At 44.2% G+C, this 17,614-nt stretch overlaps 1 protein-coding gene across 1 annotated transcript; it reads left to right on the top strand.

The window, feature by feature from the left end:
* The first annotated feature begins 808 nt into the window (after positions 1-808).
* Positions 809-16,446, top strand: washc4 (WASH complex subunit 4). The gene is made up of 33 exons (XM_024281314.2): positions 809-982; positions 2,628-2,767; positions 2,838-2,891; positions 2,963-3,028; positions 3,098-3,143; positions 3,224-3,291; positions 3,370-3,452; positions 3,908-3,950; positions 4,020-4,123; positions 5,600-5,720; positions 5,816-5,939; positions 6,015-6,142; positions 6,224-6,384; positions 6,462-6,588; positions 8,476-8,601; positions 8,675-8,782; positions 8,854-9,000; positions 9,745-9,824; positions 9,908-10,013; positions 10,092-10,208; positions 10,313-10,481; positions 12,893-13,047; positions 13,134-13,208; positions 13,276-13,380; positions 13,454-13,588; positions 13,757-13,865; positions 13,939-14,005; positions 14,086-14,172; positions 14,326-14,473; positions 14,539-14,635; positions 15,721-15,917; positions 15,988-16,084; positions 16,172-16,446. Exons 1-33 carry the CDS (start codon positions 922-924, stop codon positions 16,222-16,224), a joined length of 3,504 nt encoding a protein of 1,167 aa, XP_024137082.1. The 5' UTR covers positions 809-921; the 3' UTR covers positions 16,225-16,446.
* The last annotated feature ends 1,168 nt before the right edge of the window (positions 16,447-17,614 follow it).

Consider the following 17,614-nt stretch of genomic DNA (forward strand, 5'->3'; position numbering starts at 1 on the left):
TAAATTTCACAAAATATATTTTCATTTTCACAGAGAGTAAAATATTGAAAGTTATCTAACGTTTAAGTGGATTTATTCTAGAATAATATTCTACCCTGTTTTCTTTTTCATATTTATGTTAAAAAGTTATGTTTTTTAAGTTTTAAGAATTTAGTTTAGAGTGTTCAATAAATGTTTATGTTTTTCGTGTTTTGGATTTTGGCCCCCTGTGCGATGGAGTTTGACATCCCTGTACTAGGGAAATGTGGAAGACAGGAAAATGTTTGAGAAAATTCCTCCTCATTTCTGTTTTTGTGTTCAAGGTCAGGCTGGTAACCTTTACATTAAGACCGGATATAGGCACGGGCAAGAGGAGAAATGCCCTTCTGAATGCAAAGACTGTTTTCCCTAAATGTGATGGCTCGCAAAAATCCACAATTAACTAAAAGAAATAAATACATTCAATGAAAAATAAAATAGAATAAATAAAAAAATAAAAAATTAAATGCCAAAAAGATCTTAACGATAGTCTGACAGATGGATGGACAAATAGAGAGGTGGACACTAAAAAAATGAAATTAAAAACTCAAATGTTGTATTATAATTTTATTAAAATTGAAACTGATTTATGTGAAGTTATGTTTTTCCATCCATCAAAAACATTGCACACATGCATGCATAAAATTGTTTTTTTCCCTGCAAAAATGTTTTGTGAGTTTTTCTCCCCTTAAATTACGAAGAAAAACCTGTTTTCAATGGTCTTACTGCCTCGCAAAACACTTAAAAATTTATTTGGCATGAGGTTTGCGTTAACCAGAGGGGTAGTTTCTACTGGACTCCATTACCCATGAGCACCCGCGGCGCAAATCACAAGATCCGTCATGAGAATGTGTAGCTTTATTTTTTAACAGCACCGCGTCCGTTCTGGTCGGTTCTGGTACCATGGCGGTGGAAACCATCGCGCCCGACTGGGAGTTCGACCGTTTTGATGACGGTTCTCAGAGTAAGTCTGTTACCGAGCCGCGCGCGCAGAAACATCCACGGACGGGCTAATGCTAGCTTCACACTGCAGCTTCTGTTAGCTAGCCAGACGGTTCTAGCTGGTTTTAGTGAGTGTTGCAAAGCGGAAGAGGTATCAATTTGAATGTACCTTTTATATACAACATTGTTTTATTCTTATACGGTTGGAATAAATGTAGGTCAGGCAGATGTTGAGCGAAATGAGAGTGAAAACGAGAGCTAGCTTTGTCAGAGTTAGCCGAAGTCTGACAGCTGGTTGGTTTGACAGCAGCGCGAATAAATGGATTTTAACTTTCATGTATGAAAACTTCAAAACTGATGTTTCCATTATCTCGGACTAAAGTTCCTGATTATTTCGCTTGAATAAAAACGTCATTAAAGGAAGCCGAGGAGGATTTTTCCTCATGATCACGAACACATCTGTCCACGTATAAACAGTGTTTGTGTTCATTTGTGTTAACCTTTGTCATCGTTCTGCTACACTCTTGGAACATTTGGGGAGAAATAAAGTTTGGATGCTGATAGAAGAACTGACTGTTCTCTTCACCTCCACCATGATGCTGCTGTAACTTCCTTATTACTGTTTCCTTTTTCATGGTTCAAACAAAACAAACTTACTGACAAAAGTTTGTAATAACTGTTGCTCACTGACAAGCTTACATGTGAAAAAGCTGGTCATAAAGCCTCCTTTGGTTCAGCTAGAGCAGGGGTGTCAAACTTACCGGTAATCGCACAGGGGGCCAAAATCCAAAACACATCATAGGTTGAACAGTATAACTTTTATTGAACACTCTAAAACTACATTTTTAAAACTGTAGATTTTTAACATAATTTTGAACTAGATATATAGCATTACCTACGAGAATGCTGTAAGCTGAATTTGGCCACTGAAGATGTTAGTGCTGAAGATGCTGAAATTGATAGCTAAAAACACTGAAGCTGATAGCTGAAAATACTGAAAATAATAGCTGAAAATATTAAAGCTAATAGCCAGCTAAAATGCAGAGTTGTATAATGCAAAATTAGCCTATAAAAAAAAACAAAAAAAACGTAGGTTAGCCAAAACAGCTAGCGTGTAGCTGAAAAAATAGCTAAACTTCACTATATCTTAAAATACTTAAAAAAAGCCTAAACTAGCCAAAACATCTAGGGTATAAATATTAGCCTTACTCCAAAACAGTCTAAAAAACTTAAAAAGGAAAGCCTAAATTAGCCAAAACAACTAGCATGTAGCTGAAATATTAGCTGTACTCCTAAACAGCCTAAAAAAATCTGAGTAAATGCCAAGATAGTTTTAAAAAGTTAGCAGAATTCCCATTTTTAAAACCACATTTTGTTTAACATAATTATAAATAATGAAAAGGCAGGAATACTATACCAGAATAAATCAACTTAAACCTTAAATAACAATATTTTACTCTCCATAAAAATATATGTTTTAGAAATAAACGCACAATGATATTGGGCCATAAATAATGATAAAATAAAATGATCAGGATTGCCGGATCGGGCCTTGACTTGTGAGCTAGAGGAATGCGAGGACAACGTTGTTCGTTGAAGGAGGCGGTTCTGGAGTTGTAAACGACCTGTGTTCAGGTGTTCTTAACCGTCAGCGTTCCTCCTGACAGAAATCCACACGGAGGTCCAGCTGAAGAGCTACAGCAGGTTTCTGGAGGAGTACACCTCTCAGCTGAAGGGCATCGAGGAAGCTCTGGACGACTCCATCGGAGACGTGTGGGACTTCACGTTGGACCCGATCGCTCTGAAGGTGAGTGGTTCTGAAACTGCCTCTCCTGCTCCCGCTAGCGCCGCTGAAGCCAAACTTCTCTCCGTTTCAGCTCATCCCGTGTGAACAGTCATCCTTGTTGGAGTTGATCAAAACCGACAACAAGGTGAGCAGAAACTTCTGTCCGCAGTTTTCCTCCTGGATCTCCTCCCGGCTGATCTCCTCTGTTACGTTCAGGTTCTGAACAAAGTGATCACCGTTTATGCGGCTCTCTGCAGTGAAGTGAAGAAGCTCAAGTATGAGGTGAGCGCCGCGCCAGCCACAGCACTTCAGGTCGTACCACGCTCACGTTTACTGACGTCTCTTTTTCAGGCGGAAACAAAGTTCTATAACGGCTTACTGTTCTACGGAGAGGGGGGTAAATCCTCGTCTGTTGTCTACTTGCAGCTTTGACCTCAGCTCTTCCTCCACAAACACTCCTCCTGGTTTGTGTTTCAGTGTCTGAAAGCAGCGTCGTCGAAGGAGAGTCGCAGATCCAGATGGGCAGATTCATTTCGTTCTTGCAGGTGGGCCTGAAGGCTCCTCCTCCTCCATGATTCTGTTTGTTTTCAGGACACGCCCACAGGAGCTTCTCTGTGTTACAGGAGCTGTCCTGCTTCGTCTCACGGTGCTACGAGGTGGTGGTCAGCATCGTCCATCAGCTGGCTGCCGTCTACAACAGCAACAAGTAAGACTAGAGGCCAAATCCAGAGAAGGAAGCGATTCTTCTCACTGATTCAGTCCAAATGTACCTGCTGGAAGATTTACCTGCAAACACATCTGCAGTTGTGATGTTCCATCAGAGGAGACGAGAAGCTTCCATCCGACCGCCTTTAGCTTGCAGTCTGTTCTCCTGTTTCATAACAGGATTGTTGCACAAACTGATCAAACTTTGACATTTAAATCATCTTTTGTCATTCTAATGGTGCAATATCTAATATCTTGTTAAATCTCAGTGTCCGTTAATAAATCAACATTTTCCTTGTAACTGTTTACTGAATATTCCTTCATATTATGTATTAATCTGAATAATTTTGTTTATTGGGAATTTTTATCTTTTTATTGAAAGTTTATAATTTATTAGTTTGTGATTTTAGTGTTTTTCTCTCCAAACATCCTGATTTCTCTTTGTTTAAATCGAAGGGTTGCACCAAAAGTCATCGAGACGTCGGGGGTTCACTTCCAGGTGAGTTTCCAGATTTTCGTATGAATCGAGACCAAACGTTGCTACTTTTCTCACGGGACGTCTCCGCAGACACTGTACGAACACCTGGGGGAGCTGTTGGTGGTGCTGCTTACGCTGGATGAGATCATGGAAAACCACGGGACCCTCAAAGATCACTGGAAGATGTACAAAAGGTGAAGACACTCACCTGTGGATGGGCGGGACAAAGCTCACCTTGAGTTGTTCAAACACCGCCTGAAAGCTCTGGCAGGAATTAGTTCAAAACTGTCAGACAGAGGGTGCAAATATCTGGATCTGCCCCGTCTTTACCTTTAGACGTAAAGAAGAAAGTTGGAGACAGAAATCTCTGGAAGAGGAGATGAAAGAGAAATGTTTGGGAGATTCAGAAGAACGAAACTGCATCTCCGTTTCTCATCCGTCTACTGCAGCGGTTCATCTGCAGCAACAGTCTGTCAACAACTGCATTTCATCTGCAGCAGCGGTTCGTCTGCTTCAGACATCCGTCTGGAGCCGACATTCCATCTGCAGTTATAGTCCGTCTGCAGCCATGGTGCATCTGCAACAGACATTCATGTGCAGCAGTGGTTTGTCTCCTACAAAAATCCGTCTGCAGCCGTAAGGCGTCTGCAGTCGCTGTTAATCTGCCACAGACATTCCATCTGCAGCTGTTGTCTGTCTGCAGTCGTAATCCATCTGCAGCTGTGGTGCATCTGCAACAGACATCCGTTCTTCTGCAGCGGTTGTCTCCTACAAAAATCCGTCTGCAGCCGCTGTTAGTCAGCTACAGACATTCCATCTGCAGCCGTTGTCTGTCTGCAGTCGTAATCCGTCTGCAGTTTTCCATCTGCAGTTTTAGTCCGTCTGCAGTTGTAATCCATCTGCAGTTTGTCCGTCTGCAGTTTTCCATCTGCAGTCGTAGTTCGTCTGCAGCTACAGTGCATCTACAACAGACATCCGTCTGCAGCTGCTGTCTGCCTTTCAGCTGTTTCCCTCCAGCAGACGTCTTCATTGATCGCTGAATCAAATGCAGGTTGGAGGGTCGATCGTTAAACACAGATGATGGTAAATTTAGACTCAGGTGTTGGTTTGTGGATTTTTATAGTTTTTTTTTTTTCTTTTTTCTAGCAAATATATTTTCAAGCATTTGATTAAAATAAACGAGCAGCTTTCTGTGTTCAGGTTGTGGTGGAAAACTCTTTGAATCCAATGAAAGAATAGAACTCTTCGGGATCAACGTGAATATTTAATAACAACTCAAAATAATACACGCGGTACGGACCTGCAGGGAAGTCTCATAGAGCCTAGAGGGTTCCAACAAATGGAGGAGATTCATGGACTTTTATAGGGCTGCACAAACAACTTCAAAGACAATGTTGCACATTCCAAATCATGTCCAAATTAGCAAGGTCAACCATTAGCTCAGAGGTCAACGCGTAATTTTGTCTCCTGAGTGAAGAGGACAAGTCAAGGCTATATCTCATGTCAGACACTCCCTAAAGTCCTCCCTTGGTGATTTAAGCACATGCAGTTAGGTGTCACGTCTGGGCAGACATTCAGGCCTGTTTTAATGAACACAAGAGGTCCATTCAGAGGTTACATATGAAGGTAAAATTGAATCAAACGTTAATCAAAAATATTTCAATAACAAGGTTACTGAAGTCTGTGCATCATAATCCTGGAAAATTCCACATTCCTGAGGAGAAGCTGAAGCCCTTCGAGAAGCTCCTGCTCAGACTGGAGGGGCAGCTGCTGGACGGCATGATCCTGCAGGTGAGAGGACATCTGAGTTTGATCCACGGCGGCCTCGGAGAACGTCACGTTCCTCGCCTTTCGGATGGATCCCTCTCCTCTGCTGTGATTGACAGGCCTGTGTGGAGCAGAGATTCGACGACCCGGGGGAGGGAGTGTCTGTTGCCAAAAACAGCGCCTTCGCCGAGGAGTTTGCCTTCAACATTCGCACCATTTTCACCAACCTGGAGTCCAAGATCGGTACGTTTGAGGTTTTTGGTTTCCGCAGGTTCAGTTCCGGCTGATTCATGACTCGGCGCCGGTTCTGTGTTCCAGGTGAGCCTTTAGAAATCGACCAGAGAGATAAGTACGCCGGCGTTTGCAGCCTCTTTGTTCTTCACTTCCACATTTTCCGGAGTGTGGACAAAAAGCTCTACAAAGCTCTGCTCGATGTCTGTAAAAAGGTGCTTTCTTCGTCTTGGTTTTAGTGTCTGGTTGAGCCTCCTTGTCCTCCCTCTGACCTTCTTGCTCTTTTGCTCTCCCAGGTTCCTGCTATCACTCTGTCTGCAAACATCATCTGGTTCCCGGACTCCTTCCTGGTCGCCAAGGTCCCGGCTGCAGCCAAACTGATGGACAAGAAGAGTCTCCAGAGCATCCGAGCGCAGAGGGACGCGTACCTGCAGCAGCGAGCGCTCACGCTAACCAAGTCAGTGCAGCAGCTGAAGCTTCTCGGACGCCAGCGGACGTTCACGATCTTCTACTAAAAGCCTTCCTCTGCTTCAGGGACGTGCAGTCCTATTACGTGTTTGTGACGTCCTGGATGATGAAGATGGATTCCATCCCCTCCAAGGATCCGAAAGCCGACAAGCTGGCAGAAGACCTGAGCAGCAGGTGCAACGTGTTTGTGCAGGTGAGACGTCTGCAAACCGTCTCATGACGGAGCTCTGGAGATGGAACGATTCAGTCATTACAGTTGTAAAGTCACAATTTTGATTTTTACATTTACATAAAGGTATTTTAGGGCCAAGTATGTTTTCTTTTCGCCGCTTACATCAAACTGTCTGTTTTCCTACTAACAGAAAGGATACAAATAAACAATTAGACATAATACTGAAATGATCACAAATCTTTTCATACTCGGTTCATGTTGTTCTCCATGCGACTGACCGCTCCACGCCCGCTCAACGCAACCCTTCCTCAGCCGCTGAGCCCCCACTGAATGTTCAACGTGGTTCAACATTTTGACGCATTATCGCAGCAGCACAATGACCAATCAGGGACCTGAATTTGGGAGTGGTGCGTGGCTAGCGTCCGCTTCAAAGCATGGAAGGGTCAAACATGATCCCGAAAGAGAAATGAATCATTGCGGTTTGAGGCCAGTTGGGTTAATATGACACCCAGACGGACATTGAAGGAACAGAGTCATGAAAACAAAAAATCCTGGAGCAAGATTTGGGGGATTCGCTCCGCTTTGACCTTTTGCTCCGAGGTTCTCTCTATTGTCTGTGGCTGAGGAATCGCTAATGAACAGTAGGACTGCTACAATTAGTCAACTAATCGACAACTAATCATCTATTAAAATAGTTGATGATAAATTTAATAATCGATTAGTTTTTAATTTATAATATATGGAGTCAGAGTGTAGTAAAGTTGAAAATTAGAATGGCATTATGCTAGTTATATAACAAGTTTTTAAAAGGTTTTAGTAGTATTTTTTTCTGTGAAGATAACAGAAATGAATTATTTTAAATTTGGCTATGTGTGGCTTTTTGGAATACGTAAATGTTTAAATGATTGTTACACTTTTTCTGTTAGAATACAAACCGACCCGGCCCATCATCAGAGAAGAAATCAGTTATGTGGCCCTCAAAAGAAAACGTCTGGGGACTCCTGCTGTACGGTACTGCACGGTACTGCTGATGTGGTACTGGACCCGATACCGGTACCAGACGCAGGACCGGTCATGAACCAAAATACTGTACTGGATGCAAACCAGTACTGGGTTGAGGTTAGGTTCACCGAATCCAGCACCGCATCCTGAGTGCTTTAGCGGCCAAATTCAGTTTACAGCATTCACCCTAAAATCCTCACAGGTAATGCTATATATCTAGTTTTAAGTTAGTTCAAAGCTAACGATGGCTAAGATGTGTGCTTTACATCCACTTTGCGTATGACCCAATTAGTCAACTAATCAGAAAAATAATCGGTGATTAGTCGACTGTTAAAATAATTGTTTGTGGCAGCAGTAATGAACAGTAAAAATACAAATGAAGATTCTCCTCCCTGCCGATACCGATGTGAGCGCGGTGCTCCGGTGTGGAGGCCACCTGCTGAGCGCATGTTTATAAGCCTGCCTAAGCCCAAGCCCGTAGAGTGCGCTCTTGAACGCACCGCCCACGGCCGGTGTGTAAGCACCCTGAACCGGGTTGAACATTCAGCGCACGCTCAGTCCGTGCTCGATTTGTGCGCAGAGCTCATGACCCAACTTAAAAACTTGCGTAGCGACACGCGGTCCGTATGTGGAGGCCAGGAATTCTGCATTGACTTTTCATTGAAAGTGTCCTCTTGATTCCGTGGCCGCTGTGTAACCACCTACAGGCACACACACACAGGCACGCCTGCATGGAAAGCTGTCAAATTTTCTTCATCAATGAACATGTTGACAAGTTTGATTGTTTTTTTTTTACTGATTTACTGTTTTTATACCGAAGAATGGTGACATCCTTACTGAGCTCTAATGCATGATGGGAGTAGATTTGTGTGGGGGGTGCTGAGCCGTGTGCTCTCTGTGTCACAGGGCATCCTGTACGCGTACAGCATCAGCACCATCATCAAGACCACCATGAACATGTACATGTCCATGCAGCGGCCCATGACCAAGACCTCCGTCAAAGCTCTCTGTCGGCTGGTGGAGCTGCTGAAGGTCCGTTTGTTTTTGCGTCCGCCGCACCTTTGATTCAGCCTCAGTTAGTCATGTGACCCCCTCCCTCCAACAGGCCGTGGAGCACACGTTCCACCGCCGTGCCATGGTCGTAGCCGACTCAGTGTCCCACATCACGCAGCAGCTCCAGTCTCAGGCCCTCGGCGCCATCAACGTCGCTAAGGTAACAGCTGGAAGGACGGTGTGCTGGAGATGGGCGGCTCACGCTGAGTTTTTCTTCTGTTTTTCATCAAGAAAAGGGTGGTGTCCGACAGGAAGTACAGCGAGCAGCGGCTGGACGTGCTCTCCTCCCTGGTGCTGGCTGAAAATGCTCTGAGCGGGCCGAGCACGAAGGAGCGCCGCCTGGTGGTGTCTCTGGCGCTGTGCGTGGGCACTCAGCTGGTAAGTTGTGCTGCCACAAACGATTATTTTAAAAGTCGATTAATCGAAAAATATAATCAGAGAATATGCACATGATTATGGGTCATGCACAGTGGATGTAAAACACACATCTAAACCATCATTAGCTTTAAACTAATAAAAACTGTGTATAAATAGCAAAACCTGCGATAATGCTAGTGTGAATGCTGTTGGCTGAATTTGGCCGCAGAACATGCTAGTGACGGTAGCTGAAAATGCTGAAGTTGATAGCTTAAATCGCTAAAGCTAATACCAGAAAACGCTGAAGTTGACAGCCAGCTAAAATATTAGTTAGATGCCAAATTAGCCTAAAAAACTGAAGAAAGCCTAAATTACCCAAAAAAGCTTGAATTTAGCTGAAGTATTAGCTAAACTCCAAATTAGCCTAAAAAACAAATAGAATGTAGCTGAAATATTAGCTAAATTCCAAAACAGCCTAAAAAACAGCTAGCATGTAACTGAAATATTTGTTAAAACTACCATAAAAAACCGTAATAAATCCCAAAACAGTCCAGAAAGCTAGCTGAATGCCATTATAACTTTTAACTTTACTACATTCTGACTCCATATAATGTAAAGTACCAAACAATCGACTATTAAATTATCTTAATGGTCAATCAGTCGTCGATTTAGTCGACTGATCGTGGCAGCCCTACTGATAAGCCGCTTCCCGGCGTCCCCACGGGCGCGCTGCGCCTCAAGCTGACGCTCTCGACCTCCTTGCAGAAAACCTTCAAAGACGAGGAGCTGCTTCCTCTGCAGCTGGTTCTGAAGAAGCTGGACCTGATCAGCGAGCTGAGTGAGAGGTGAGGCGTCTGGACCCGTCTCCTCGTGACCCGTGTGGGCGGAGTTCTCTTCCTCCTGATCTGACCTGTCTCTGTTCCCTCAGGGTCAAGCTGCAGTGTGACTGCAGTTTCCTGTTCTGGCACCGCGCCGTGTTTCCCATTTACCTGGATGACGTTTACGACAACGCCGTCGACGCCGCGCGCGTGCACGTAAGCGGGCGCTCCACAGGACGCCGTCACATCCTGCCGTTTCCCTCCTGACGTCTCTGTCTCGTGTTGGACCTGCAGTACATGTTCAGCGCGCTCAGGGACAGCGTGCCCTCCATGCTGCACGCCAAACACATGGAGTCATGTGACCAGCTGCTGGAGAGCTATGACAAGGAAATAATGGACGTGTTCCACGAGGTAAGCATCATCAAACGTAGAGCGGCTGGGGGTCAGAAACGGTCTTTATGGGGGCTGCACCTTCAGTGAAACCCACAGAAGTTTTGACCCCCGTTTCCTCGCAGCACCTCCTGGACAAACTGTGTAAGGAGATCGAGAAGGACCTGCGTCTGTCCGTGCACACGCACCTGAAGCTGGACGACCGGAACCCCTTTAAAGTGGGCATGAAGGACATGGCGCACTTCTTCACCATCAAACCGATTCGCTTTTTCAACCGCTTCATCAATATTAAAGGTGAAGGAAGATGGCCGCTGCCACTACTCTGATGCTGCGTGCAGTGATCCGCTCATTAACGAGGTTCTTAACGAGCTTTTAGACCACAGTGTTCACACTGGACTGTATACAGTGTTGAATAAATTACTTTAAAAAGGTAATTGATTACTTTTCTTTAGGTAAAATTGTAATTAAATTACTTTACTCATCAACTATTTAAAAAAGTAATTCACTACTCGTTACTTTACTCTTTTTCCACTCGTATACAAAAAAGCTTTTGGACAAACAAGATCCTCTTGTCTTTCATTTAACTATATTTTTAAAGTATGAAAGTATGAACATGGTTCAAGACGTAACCTGGTTTTAGTCGATTCATTCACAACCAACTCATCACTACTTGGGGCGAGTCTCTGTTCTGCTGCAAGGACTCCAGCAGCATCTCTTTTTGTCTCATTGTTGATCCAGTTTGGAAAGCACTGTGACTCCATCAAAGTCTGTACTTTGACCGGTCCCCAACTCTGCTCCAGTGGCTCCATTTATATTTTTTATCTCTGCTTTAGTTCCTACAGAACCGAAGTAACGAGGGTTTCTGTAGTCTAGCAAAATTTAAACTGTAATTAGTTTGTTCCTCCGTTACTGATAAAAGTAATTAGATTACAGTATTTAGTTACTTTCAACGCTGACTGTAGCTACTTGATACCAGCATGTGGACTTGAGTAGGAAGAGTTTTGGTGCTGCAAACATTTCCTTTTACAGCTCTATGCCGATACATGACAGACTTGGTGTCAAAGAATTCCAGCACCACACAAACCACAATTATTAACTTCTCCACAAATAGTTTCTAAACAGTTGGTATTGGTCAAAGTTCAACTGATTTAAAAAGAGCCTGAAAACAGACTAAAAAACTACACTTAAAGGTGATAGTTTTTAATGCAGAAGTCTGAAACAAAGATTTACATGTGTGTATAAAGACTTTTTGTTAGAATGTTTTTGCTTAAAGAAATGTGAAGCATCATGTCAGGATGGAGAACTTCTTGTTCTCTGAGCTCCTGAAGGATCAAACATGTTTCAACAACAATTTCTGGAACAGTTTTTACAAAATGAGTCAAATCACAAATGTTTACCAAGAAAAACAAAAACAAGAAATGTCTTTAACCCTTATGGGGTCCAGCTATGTCCCCATTCCTCCCTAATCACTATGTAGTGTGTTCACCATTTTCTAGTGTCGTCCGAATCTACTAATTCCAAAATCGAGTGCACTAGAAATCTCCCAGAAGTCTTTGCAAAAAACTAGCGTGCATCAATGCTCTCTAGATTAGTGAATATAGACCACAATGCATTGCGGTCGAACAATTTCGAACAAAAAAACGTGTTTAACCTTAGAGCACTGCTGCCAGGTGATTTTCACCCGAGCAAAAGTATTTACATTATTTTAAATTTGTTGCATTTTTGGGTGTCATGGGTCTCTGGGTAAAGTCTAACATGTCCCAGGAATGAGTGGACCAAAGGTCAAGGGTACAGTATCATTATTTCTTTTTTTAGGAATTTTTTCTTCTCAAATTCCTACTTTTTCAGTCATTTTCAAGCATGTTCTTGTGCTTTTTTTCCCCACTTTGTTGCATAAAACACAGTTTGAAATAAAAGAAAACAACTCTAATTTATCATGTTTTGTCAAATCTTGATCCATTTTTATGAGAAATACTTTTTATTGGGTATTTTATATTTGGTAAAAATTACCCGGCAAAAGTGATGGTATAACTTTTTAAAGTTAAAGTTAAAGTCCCACTATTTGTCACGCACCTAGGTGTGTGAAATTTGTTCTCCGCATTTGACCCATCCCCTGGGGGAGCGGTGAGCTGCAGACACAGCCGCGCTCGGGAACCATTTGGTGGTTTAACCCCCCAGTCCAACTCCTTAGTGCTGAGTGCCAAGCAGGGAGGCATTGGGTCCCATTTTTAGAGTCTTTGGTATGACTCGGCCGGGATTTGAACCCACGACCTTCCAATCTCAGGGCGGGCACTCTACCACAAGGCCACTGAGCTGGTCAAAAAGTGTTCTAGGGTTACATATAATTTTTGGATAAACCATCCACATTTTCACCATCAGAACACAGTGGAGTCATAAATAAACTAAATAGATTCGACTTTCACTTCGTTAAATTGGTGACGTCATATCCGGCGTTTAGAAAAGTGAAAGAAAAGTATTGAGGCATCGTGTTCGAATTGGCTTTAAAATCCAGAGCACTATATAGTCCTGCACTATGTAGTTAGGGGTTAGGGAGGGAATTCGGACACAACCTCAGTGTTTGTGAACTCTGCATTTTGTTCTGATTTTCTTCTGATCCGACTCAGTTTGGTGATTCCAGCTGGACTCTCGTTTCCTGCCGCCGTCAGGAATCCGCATTAAATGCGCCGTTTTCTTCTCTCCGTCAGCTTACGTGACTCACTATCTGGATAAAACTTTCTACAACCTGACCACCGTCGCTCTGCACGACTGGGCCACCTACAGCGAGATGAGGAACCTGGCCACCCAGCGCTACGGACTCACCATGGCGGAGGCTCACCTGCCCAGCCAGACTCTGGAGCAGGTTGGCTCCTCCCACCACGAAGGCGAGACCCTGCAGGGGGTCAAACCGATGGTTTGATTTCAACCATATCTCTGTGTTTTCATCAGGGTTTGGACGTTCTGGAGATCATGAGGAACATTCACGTTTTTGTGTCGCGGTTTCTCTACAACCTCAACAACCAGGTACGTCCTCTCCAGGTGTTTCCCGCTCTTCTGCAGGCTCTTCTCAGGTGATTCTTCCCTCCATCAGATCTTCATAGAAAAGGCGAGTAACAACAAGCATCTGAACACCATCAACATCCGCCACATCGCCAACTCCATCCGCACCCACGGCACCGGCATCATGAACACCACGGTGAGTTGACGGCGAGCAGAGGAACCTGCTCCTGAGGCGGAGCCTCTGAGGTTCACCTGTCCTCTTTCATCAGGTCAACTTCACCTACCAGTTCCTGCGGAAAAAGTTCTACATTTTCAGTCAGTTCATGTACGACGAGCACATCAAGTCCAGGCTCATCAAGGACATCCGCTTCTTCAAAGAGACCAAAGACCAGTCGGACCAGAAGGTTCGTTTTTTCTTTGAGATGGACAGGTGTAACCTTTCAGGTGGCTCGGTCATAAGAATGTCAAGACAAACCCACATTTTGGGTTAATTGGCTTAAATAAAGTCTTTAAGTCAATAAAGTATTTTCACAAACTGCTTCTGTTGACTCCGCCCCCTCCCTCGGCCGCAGTACCCGTTTGAGCGAGCGGAGAAGTTTAACCGCGGCATCAGGAAGCTGGGCCTCACTCCGGACGGGCAGAGCTACCTGGACCAGTTCAGGCAACTCATCAGTCAGATCGGTGAGAGACGGTCAGGCGGCGACCGGGCGGGCTGATGGCGCCTGCAGCTTCTGACGACTCCGCCCTCTTTCAGGTAACGCCATGGGATATGTGCGCATGATCCGTTCTGGAGGACTGCACTGCTGCAGCAGCGCCATCAGGTAGGATGCAGCTCTTTACTCTGGATCGGTCGCAGACGGCGTGCGCTCTGAATGACACGGCGCTGCTTTGACCTCCGCAGGTTCGTTCCAGACCTGGAGGACATTGTGAACTTTGAGGAGCTGGTGAAGGAGGAGGGTCTGTCGGAGGAGACTCGGAAAGCTGCGGGGTAAAACTTTATTTAAACACAGAAAACTTTACATCTGTTTTTATTGACTGCATTCATCCACAGACGTTTGAATCTTCAACAGAATGTTATTTGCAAAGCGACTCCTGTGGGGGGCGCTGCATCCTCACAGTTGTTGTCTGGTCTCCTCTCCAGCGTCTTCGACTCTGTCTTGAGTGATTTGACGAGTAACTCTGCAGAGGGGACGGAGTATTTCCAGATGCTGGTGACCGTGTTTGCTCCAGAGTTCCGCAGCGCGAAGAACATGCACCTGAGGAACTTCTACATGATCGTTCCTCCACTGGTCAGTTCTGCAGCCACAGCGCCTTCGAAAGCTGAGTTCATCACTAACGGCTGTCTCCCTCGCAGACTGTCAACTTTGTGGAACACTCCATCAGCTGCAAGGAGAAGCTGAACAAGAAGAACAAGAGTGGAGCTGCTTTCACAGATGATGGCTTTGCTATGGGTGAGTCTGCAGGAGTTTATAGAGGTCTGCAGGAGTCTATAGGGGTCTGCAGGAGTCTATAGGGGTCTGCAGGAGTTTATAGAGGTCTGCAGGAGACTATATGGGTCTGCAGGAGTCTATAGGGGTCTGCAGGAGACTATATGGGTCTGCAGGAGTCTATAAAGGTCTGCAGGAGACTATAGGCGTCTGCAGGAGTGCAGGAGTTGGTAGAAGTCTTCAAGGGTCTGTAGGGGTCTGCAGGAGTCTATAGGGGTCTGTGCGAGTCTTAAAAAGTCTGCAGGAGCCCGTATGGGTTTCCACAAGTCTGCAGGGGTCTGTAAAAGTCTTCAGGTGTCTGGTTTTCTCCAGCTTCCTCCCACAAAATCCTGCATCATAGATTCATTGAGTCGTTCCTCAGATATGTGAGCGTCGTCTGTCTCTGTGAAGGACTGTCCAGGTTGAACCTCACCATCACCCATCAGTAGTTGGGTAGACTTCAGGATAAGTGAGTTTAGGAGGTCGAGCAGCTTCCTGAATACATAATCATAGAGTCGTGGTATTGATTCAGTGAACGGTGATCCATAAAGGTCAGAAATTTGAGGGTTTGAGAATTTATTGGACCTAAACACTTTGGTTATGACTTCTATTAGACCGCCAGGAGGGGATGTTCCTTTCTAGGCGGTCCATTGAACCGGTTCAGTTTGTTGTCATTTGGTCTCATTAACAATCAAAAGGTCCAGAATTCTGTGTTCTGGTTCTAATGCTCGGTTCATCTTTGGACCAATGTGGTGTAATCAGACCCAACAGGTCTCTGAGTTTGGGTCGTGTTGGTTTCTGTGAGGGAATTTTTCAGATTGAACTGGTGGGACATTTTTTGTAATTGGCCGACCGAAGAAAAAAAAAAAAAAACGTCAAAAACTCAGACTTTCAGAATAAAAGTACCGGTACGAGTCTTTCCTTCGGAACTTCCTGGTGACAGAAGTGTGTTCAGGATCAGAGAGGATGCTCAGAAAGAAACCTGTTGGCAAACTGAGATCTGTGTTCAGTTTTTACCTCAGCTGGGTACCTCTAGAACCAGAACCTGAACTCTGATCTGCTCCTCTCAGGCGTGGCGTACATCCTGAAGCTGCTGGACCAGTACCTGGAGTTCGACTCTCTGCACTGGTTCCAGGCCGTGCGAGACAAGTACAAGAAGGAGATGAGCGCGGTGGTGAAGGAGCAGAACGTTCAGTCTGCCAGTCAGGACGAGAAGCTGCTTCAAACCATGAATCTCACCCAGAAGAGGCTGGACGTCTACCTGCAGGTGAGGAGCTCGGCTCGTCCACACCTGATCTAAGCCGCATGTTTCTGAGCTTCTGTCCTTCTCACCGCAGGAGTTCGAGCTTCTGTACTTCTCTCTGAGCAGCGCCAGAATTTTCTTCAGAGCTGATAAGACGGCGGCTGAAGAAACCCAGGAGAAGAAAGACAAAGGTCTCATTAATAGAGCTCCTAAATAATTCAGAAGCTCCGACAGGGTCGTGAGCGATGAGCTCTAACACGCTAATGTCTCGTTCTCAGAGGAAGCAGCCAAAGGCGCGTCTGACGGCGCCGCCGAGGCGTCTGCCAAATGAGGACCCACAGAGCGTTGATCCTCCGGGTCCTGAAGCTCCTGAGGTTTGCTCTCAGACGGTTTATTTTTCTACAGAAGCTCTAACCTGCAGTTTTAGATGTTTTTGTCTTTTTTAATCTTGTTTGAGAATAATTTGGTGCTTCGGTTCTGTAAATTCATGATCATGTTGATCGTCTGGAATGGTTCATTCTAACCTGCTGTACATTAAATATTTGTTGCCTCCTCTTGTTCTCTTATTGACCCAAAAACGAGGGGCCTCTGGTCACACGCAAAATGGCGCCAGAATCAATCTGTAGCCAGAAGAGGAAATCGTAAGTGTTGCCGATGGCGTGAGCTGAAATTTCCTAAACTTTAGGAAACCCTTATAAAATTATATCTTAAAACTTTTCAGAACTATCCGCTTTAGGGCTGCCACAATTAGTTGACTAATCGACTATTAAAATAGTCGACAAATGATTTAATAGTCGATTAGTCGTTATTTTATATTATATGGAGTCAAAAAGTGAAGTAAAGTTACAAGTTATGACATTATGCTAGCTTTTTTTGGACTATTTTAGCAGTTATTAAGGTTTGTCAGGCTATTTTGGACTTTAGCTAATATTTCTGCCACATGCTAACTAATTAGGCTAATTTATGATTTTTTTTTCTGTTTTTTGTGGCTATTTTGAAAGATTAGCTTATATTTCAGCTACATGCTAGCTGTTTTGGCCAACTTATGCTTTTTTTGCTTTTAAGGCTAATTTTGCATTTAAATAAAATTTCAGCTTTAAGCTTCAGCATTTTCAGTTATCAGCACAAGCATCTTCAGCGGCCACATTCAACTTAGAGCATTCACACTAGCAATATCGCAGGTAATGTTATATATTTAATTTTTTTGTTAGTTTACATAATAGAAAAATAATCTGTGATTAGTCCACTATTAAAATAATTGTTTGCACTAATCAGCTTTTAAGCTTTTGAGTGTGAATAAACTGTTACCGTCTAGCAGTTCAGTCTTAAAGATGAGTTTCAAATAGGTCAGAGAACTTTAATCTTTTTATTTCTTTGAAGTCAATATTAATAAGTGTGTAACTACACCCAATTACCTCAGGAGAAAGTCAGCGAAAGGCCGCTTTTTCTCTGTGAATCAGCTGATCAGAGCTGCAAAATGCCATGATTTTTTTCTTTTATCTGCAAGAAGGGTCGATAAAAGAGAGAAGAAACAGAGAAAAAAAGGTCGAAAGCTTAAAGCGATGTTTTTTGTGACCGGCTCCGGCAGGGGGAGTGACTCCTGGCCATTAATTTTCGGGAGCAATTTTTTTTTCTCAGATTCTCTTGCAAAAAACCGGCAGACCTTACGGGTCAGAGGTGATTCCAGACCCCAATGTTTCAGCCGTAAGAAAGATCAGCAA

The sequence above is a fragment of the Oryzias melastigma genome, linkage group LG6, assembly GCF_002922805.2.
Source record: "Oryzias melastigma strain HK-1 linkage group LG6, ASM292280v2, whole genome shotgun sequence".
Taxonomy (NCBI): Eukaryota; Metazoa; Chordata; class Actinopteri; order Beloniformes; family Adrianichthyidae; genus Oryzias; species Oryzias melastigma.